We start from the raw sequence: 8,182 nt of genomic DNA, 5'->3' as shown, positions 1-8,182 counted from the left end.
GAAAAGATCCCGATAAAGTAAGTTGAAACCTGGGGTCGATGTAATTGACTTACCCGCTCCCCCGAACTTGCTGGCCTTGTGCCAAAATTCGAAACTTATATTAAGGTTATGCTTGTTTTCAATTCTTATATCGTGGCACTCCGTCGGTTACGACGACGAGGGTTCCAGTTGATCCGATCAACGGAACAGCCTGCTCGTGAAATTAACGTGCAAGTGGCTGAGCACCCACAGACACGTGTACCCTTAACGTAGTTCTCGGGGAGATTCAGCGTGACACAGAATGTGACAAGGCTGACCCTTCGAAATACAGGCACAACAGAAACAGGAAGAAAGAGTGAGAGAAAGTTGTGGTGAAAGAGTACAGCAGGGTGTATAGAGTCCACGGTGGCCTCATAAATGATGTTTTCGGACATGCAATCTCCATTTAGCGGGCACAAATTTTTATCTCTGCATGAACAGTTGGCTTCATATTGTGGTTTTTGTGTGTTGTGTGCGATTATATTAAGAATAAGAATAAAGCGAGATTCACGCAGTTCGATATTGTCGATTTTTATACCTCTATCTCTAAAGAACTGCTAGATAAAGCCCTTACCTTCGCAAGCGGATTCATAGAAATCAGTACACAGGATCAGGACATAATCTTCCATGCTAGAAATACTTTACTCTTCAGTGAGAACGCAGAGTGTGCCAAGACTACGGATACAGAGGATGCTTTCGATGTGAGCATGGGGGTCATATGATGGAGCAGGCATATGCGATCTTATTGGACTATTCCTACTCGATACGTTGGGCAAAACGTTTCCTGACGTACACTTCGCAATTTACAAAGATGATGCCCTAGCTTTAACCGTTAATACCAATGGACCAGCACAGGATCAGTTTAGGAAGGATATTATCTATTTGATGAAAACTTTCGGTCTTAGCATAACTATAGATACCAACCTGACGGTTGTCAATTACCTAGATGTATCCTTAGATCTAAATAAGAATATTTATAAGCCATATAAGAAGCCCAACGATAGACTTAGTTATATCAATGTGGGTTCCTGCCATCCTTCCATAGTGTTTAAAAATTTAGTTAAGAACATTAGCAAAAGAATTTCTAGCCTCTCCTCTGATAGGGACATTTTTAATAGCGTTGCCCCAGTATACAATAAGGCTCTAAAAGATAGTGGTTTTAACGAGGGAATAACCTATACACCTGCCACCAATCCAGTAATAAAGAAAAGAAAACATAGAAATAGGAAAACTATCTGGTTCACACCCCCTACTCACCCGAAGTGACCTTTAATATAGGCAAGTATTTCTTAGCACTGATAGACAGACACTTTCCAGTCAACCATAATTATAGAAAGATCTTCAACAGACATAACTTAAAAATCAGTTTCAGCTCAACTGCTAATTTTAAAAATATAATCGCACACGACACACAAAAACCACAAGGAAGTCTTGCCTAGACCGATTAAGGGGAAATCATATATATAATTATAACTAAGGGCATACAAAATTTTTTTCTCAAGTCTATATGCTGAAGATAGACGCTAAATCGCCTCACCACTTTAAAAATCACAAAAATACACGCGCCGAAAGCGAGGGAGCAAGCTTAGGGAAATTAATAACAAAATAGCCCTGGTTTAGATAATTTCTGGTTCTGCCCAATGGCTTTACCTCATCAGCAGAGTATGCATACAGGAAATAAATGAGATATACATACCTACAGGAAAGCAAACGCAAAGCCATAACTGCACATAAATATCTCAGATACCTCCAAGAACAAATTTCGCAGCTTACCTCAGCATGTGAATTATAATTATATATTTACATACATGTCTGTGTATGCGTATCTTTGTATCTATTTTTATCAACCACTACCACTTGACAACCGGTGTTGGTGTGCTTACGTCCCCGTAACTTAACTGTTCGGCAATAGAGACCAATTGAATTATTACCAGACTTTTAAAAATAAGTCGTGTAATTGATTTGTTCGACGCGCTGCCCAAGCAAAGCCGCAGTCTAATGACTGAAACAAGTAAGAGATAAATTTGATGAAAATGCTGGATCCATGACAAGGTCTTCTGTGACCCGACTGAAATCATTTCACTTCTCTTCCGCTACCAGTACCTTCGGGAAAGGCACGAACGTCACATTTCCCCCTAGTTCTTTGTTAAAACATACTTTATAACTCAATTTCATATTGTTGATAAGAACACCATAACTTACCATTTCATTCAATCAAGCCTCACTATCAGATATAGTCTACACTTGTCATAAACACACCATTAATTGCGAACCTGCAAGTACTGAAGTGGGCGCCATTTCATTTGACTATACGTCTGGAAGACGCTAAAGCAGGCGGTCACAAACACAAACCTATGTGGATGCTAGCTTTTGTATCTTCAAGGAGTATCATCAAACGAAGTCGCACCCGCTAAAGTACAGTCGCAGGTTTAAAGGATTAAATTTCTATAAATATTTAGAAGTAATCATTATTTATACATTCCCACATATATGCATTGGCATGGCCATGTGCTTAAGAAGTTAACTTCACCAACGCAGTTTTGCGTTCGATCCTGCTGCAGTACACTTTGATCCTGTCATATTTTAATTAAATCCTATTATAGTTTTATAATTAAATATTAGGAATTGTATAAAAAATATTTTGTGTATTGTAGAAGTAAAACCAATTTTATTGTACATAAATTTTGACAGCAAATCTTACATAAACCCCCAAGGACCATATGAATCCCGGTTGAGAAGCTTAGGTGGATCAATATTGTGGATGGAATTTAGTAGATTGAAAGTGTGTTCTGTTGGATTTGGAAGTTATTGCACCAATTTTAAATTGTTGAATACTTGGATCTTTGGGGTTTGACGGCCAACATTTTTTTTGTAGTGTTTTTGGTACCGAAACACTTTCAAACTTCGAATATTTGTATATTTTGTGGTATAGAACAAATAAAAAATTTTGTATTCGAAGTTATTTTATGTAAAAAATTGTCGTATTTCGGTAATTTCAACCAATCACTGACGTCTATTGAAGTGAAAACAATTAATGCCGTAACGGTGTCATGGGATCTTTTCCCTTGAATAAAATTAGTCCCGTTCTTAACTCTAACCCTATAACTCATAACCATAACCCTAACTCTAACCCCAACCCTAACCTCAACCCTAACCCTAAAACCCGAACCCTAACCCTAAAACTCTAAAGCCTTACTAGGGAATAATGATATAATTAAACAGGGAATAACACACTTGACACCGAACAGCAGTAACTGTATACAGCTGAATAGACGTCAGTGATTGGTTGAAATTACAGAAATACAACTTTAACATGAAATAACTTGCGATGTACAATTTTTTGTTAGGAAGGTTAAGAGAAGAAGTTGTTTTATATGACACATTCTACCAGTGTCCCAAGTTTGAAAGTGTTTCGTTAAGAAAACAAATGTTGCCCGTCAAACCCCAAAGATCCGAATACTTTGTTATGGCGTTGAGATCTCTTACGATTGTGTGTGTGTGTGTGTGTGTGTGTGTGTGCGCGCGCGTTCAAATGTGAATTTGTACTTATATCTATAACGGTATTGTTGTTCATCTTGTAGCTTTATATCACGTGACTTAACCACGTGATAAAAAGATGTGATCGTTTAAAAACCTTTGGAGGCGTTGCCCTAGTCTAATGATTGAGAGTAGTAAAATAATGAAAGAAAACATTTATTTATTTATTTACAGAATTCAAAAAGTTTACCTTGGTTGGGGTTCATATTAGTCCCGATGAAGCTGTTGAAGAGATAAAGTTACTGGAGAAAGTTCACGATAGTGTGACCAGAAAGTTCCGCACCAGTAACGTTATTATCATGGGTGACATGAATGCTGACTGTAATTATTTCCGTGAATCTAAATGGCAAGAAGTATCAATGCGCCGAAGTTCGGCCTACACGTGGCCTATTTGTGACGATGTTGACACTACAGTTAAAGGGACACATTGCGCTTATGACAGGTAAGTTCTCTAGAATAAAAGAAAGATTGATGTAGGACGATAAATATTTATTGATAAACACTTAATGTTTTTAAATGTTTGTGTATTGAGTGTGGTTGAACTCTACCCAACCCTTCCAAGTATCGGGATCTGGTGATTGTATCAGAGATCTATAGCATTGGATTCGATCTCACGTTTTGCCACATTGAATTCACATTTTGATCATGTGCACAAACCCAATTGTTATCCAATTGTTCACGTGATTGTTCGGTAGTTTGTCAACTTTTCGTGAACAACAGCCGTTGATCGGATAACAATTAGGTTTGCGCACATGATCGAAATGCGATTTCTATGTGACAAAACCTGGGATCGAATCCAGTTGCTACAGATCACTGTATTGACTTATCACTAAGAATCGTCTAGAGTAGTTGTTACTATTGATAATATCATTTTCTATCTATCTATCTATCTATCTATCTGTCTATCTATCTATCTGTCTATCTATCTGATGTTAAGTTAGAGGTTATAACAACCGTCTGAGGGATAACTTGTATCCTATGAATGATAATTGATGTAAATCAATTGCTATCCATTAATTGTATCTCCATTTTTTTTCCTAGGCAGAGAGAAATAGGGTTTGCTAAGAAATAAAGTGTGTATGTGGGGGGGAAGGGAGGAGGGAGAGAAATTTCCCCGAAAGGGAGAGAATCGCTGAGATATATATATATATATATATATATTTATATACTAATTTGATTATGCTTCTGTATAATTCATTCTCATTTGTTTTTCTTTTCTTTTTGCAAGTAGATGCAGATAAATTGAAATTCATTTCTTTCTAAAATTGGAACTTATCAATGCACCGCAACTTGGGATAAAACTACATGATCATTTAAAACATTTAAACGATCAACTTTACTTTTCTTTTTTTTTATATTTAAAAAATGGTGGAGAAAAGATGTGAGAGAAGGAGGACATTAAAAGCCTCTGAGTCACTTCCAACTGAGATAATCATTAACAGTATACAGAGTACGATTTGATATTTTCTATTTCTTTCACTTTTAACAGTGGAGGGAAGTTTGATTGATAGGAAGTCTCTTACGTGTTTAAGATTTCATTCGGGGAGTCTTTCTAGGGTCTTATTTTATTTCTCCCATTTATCATTGTCTTTTTTTCCCCCAGTGCATATTCGTCTTGTTTGTTAGTTCTTCATGTAGATACGTTTACCGTTTTCTCTACAGACTATATACAAACTCTTTTTTGTTCTTCTCGGGTGCGAATGTTGGATCTTTGGTCGTTTTTCCTGTGCTGTTTGTCACATTTGGATGATTTCGGATTAGTTTCCAATGTTTCATCTCCGCAAATTGATATTATAAGATGGGTTGAGAGACAAAATTTGAAAAAGAGAGCTGTCAATGAAATCGATACCAGTATTTAACTGGTATTTCATTTTATCATCTCAGGAAAAATAAAAGGCAGCAACAACCTGAATATTATTTGACTTAGGAACGCAGATAGAAGTAAACACGCAGAATATTTTGTCCGTTGCTCTACATTTCTACGATTCCGACACCATAACTATTCCGAGTACCATCAAATATAAACTGAGTTTTACAAAACTTACTGACGCCAACCCCACTTTCACGTACACACACACACAGACACACACACACACACACACACACACATACACACACACACACACACACACACACACACGCACGTCTGTGTGCGTGTGTTTGTTAATACACACACACATAAATTAAGCAGAAAATGGAGAAATCTTGATCAACAACAATTGACTAACAATTGTTGTAGGAGTGGCTGTGTTGTAAGTAGCTTGCTTACCAGCCACATGGTTCGGGGTTCAGTCCCACTGCGTGGCACCTTGGGCAAGTGTCTTCTACTATAGCTTCTGGCCGACCAAAGCCTTGCGGTGTCGCTTTGCGTGCCAGAATGTGCAGTCAGTGACTGGGCAGTAAGGAAAATGAGTTAGCGCGTATGTGCGCGTGAGGGCGTATACACAAGTGCAGGTGTACGTATCAAAATTCACTGTAAAATAAACTCAGGTGAGCGAGTGAGTGTATTCTCAATCCATGATATCGAAGATCTTCCTGCAGGATTGCAGTGTGTGAAATGCCTTGAAAGTTTTTCAGAAGTGAAATGTGTCTGGCGCTGTTGTCGTAGGTAATTGCTGAGGTTAGCAAGAACGACAGTGTAGCATGCTGGAGTGATGTGCGAGGCAGGTAATTTTCTCCATTCATTATGTGACCAAACAGGGATCTAACAGAGGGAAATTATGTTTAAACATGAGCGCAGAGCATGTGAACATCCGACGTGCATCGAGTCGGGAAAGGGCTGAGCGGACACAGATGTGTTGAAAAACAAGGCAGTAGAGGCATAAAAGAGTTGCGCGCGTGTGTGTGCAAAAGGGCTCATGGATGAGGTAGTATGCTAGTGCAGTGATTACAAATACATAATAGTGATTAAGTGCCAGTGATTGAAGCAGTGCTGAATATGCCAGCTGATGCATAAGGTATTGAATACCTTGAACGTGCAGGAGCAAAAGTGTGGCATGCTGGCGCGTTGTAAGGGACAAACAAGTTTCTCTATGTTTACGTGACCGACCTAGGGTCTTACAGAGACAAGTTGTGTCTACAAGGATACAAGGAGCAAGAAAACCAAGCGAGAAAGGCATGGTGTGGTGTGGTGCATAAATGTGACAGTGTCAACATGTATGTGTATATGAACAATATGTGCAGATGCATGCGTAAGGCCAGGAAAGGTGCATGCGTGTGTGTATGTAACAATACAAACATTTTCAAAGTGAACGAAAAAAGTTCATGCAAAATATGAATAATAATATAAAACATTCAAAAAGATATGCACATAAATTTAGTTTTAGTGAAACGAGTTGTTGCGGAATTTGTGCATCGCGGTATATGTGCATCGCAGAATGTGTGCATTGCGGAATGTGTGCATCGCGGAATGTGCGCATCGCGGAATGTGTGCATCGCGGAATGTGTCGTCGCAGAATGTGTGTAACTCGTAAACAAATGAAAGTGTGCAGTGCAGCAAAAGGAACGAACAGTGCCTAAATGAGTAAACAAAGTGGCAAACTTAGCTGAAAATAGCGTCCTTTGCTAAAAGTCTACTACTGAAACTGAAAAGATTTGCATGCAAAGAAAAAGAATTGTTGATAGTCTATATGAGAGTCTTAGATACGTGCAAAAGTTCGTAGACAATGCAGGGTCTGTACGTTGGGACAAGACGAAAAGCGTGTGTGTGCCAAAAAGGTTGCATGCGCGGGCTTCCGTATTTTCTTCCAGTTGGTTTCTGGGGATGTAGCTGTCCAAATCATGCATTTATTGGCTTCCATAGTGAGCGAATTCTTTGTGCGTCAGCAGTGTTGCATTGTTGTAAGTGCATCGTGGATTGCATCTCAGTATAGTGCTTTCTGTTACGCGTACTGTAACAAGTGGAACGAGGGTGCATCGTGGTGGTGGCAAAGGTTGTCATTCTTTCCCTCTGGTTTAGCGACTGTTGGTATGGCGACTGTAGTTCTTTAGTTCGGAGTCAGAAAAATGCAACGGCATGTAGCATTAGAAGGAAGTAGTAATTGCTTTTAGACGGGGCCACCAATGTAATCGATGGATGTGACAACTGTTCATGTGAAGGTGAAGGATGCAATTCTTTAACTCGGGTTCACCAATGTAATGGCAAAGATTTATTTGCAACGGCATGTTGTAAGATGTGAAAGATGAAAGAAGAATAAGCTATGCCTGCATGAAGTTCACTACATTCTTCTAACTACCTTTAGTCTTTATTCTTCTATTTTATTCCTTATAAACTGTGAATTTTATTCCTTGTAAACTGTAAATTTTCCCTGTCTAAAATATTCATACCTGGTCTCTGATGAAGGTATACCCGCTGCGTGGACATACTAACCTACCGCTTGGGCTAGTATGTCCACTATATATAGTGTGTATAACATTGCTACTTATGGTTTAATATGAAGAGGATTTTGAAGTGGATCGCTAGCAGATTGTTGAAATCCTATTCACATGAAATCATTGGTAGCATCGTTAATCCACAAATAAATTCAATAGATGCAGTGTTGGGTACTCATTCTCACTGTTCGAGACTATGGTGTATGTGTGTGTTTGTGGGGTTTATAATATAATATAATATAATATAATATAATAT

The 8,182-nt window shown here is 38.5% G+C and overlaps 1 protein-coding gene across 1 annotated transcript in view; it reads left to right on the top strand.

Moving 5' to 3' along the window:
- LOC106867620 (deoxyribonuclease-1) overlaps positions 1–8,182 on the top strand; it is a 33,669-nt gene that overhangs the window by 22,072 nt on the left and 3,415 nt on the right. The window contains exon 5 of the mRNA XM_014912546.2: positions 3,730–3,997. Coding sequence (XP_014768032.1) covers positions 3,730–3,997 — 268 coding nt within the window. The remainder of the gene's footprint in view (positions 1–3,729; positions 3,998–8,182) is intronic.

This window comes from Octopus bimaculoides, chromosome 15, assembly GCF_001194135.2.
Source record: "Octopus bimaculoides isolate UCB-OBI-ISO-001 chromosome 15, ASM119413v2, whole genome shotgun sequence".
Lineage (NCBI taxonomy): Eukaryota > Metazoa > Mollusca > Cephalopoda > Octopoda > Octopodidae > Octopus > Octopus bimaculoides.
This window is presented reverse-complemented; position numbering and strand designations above follow the sequence as displayed.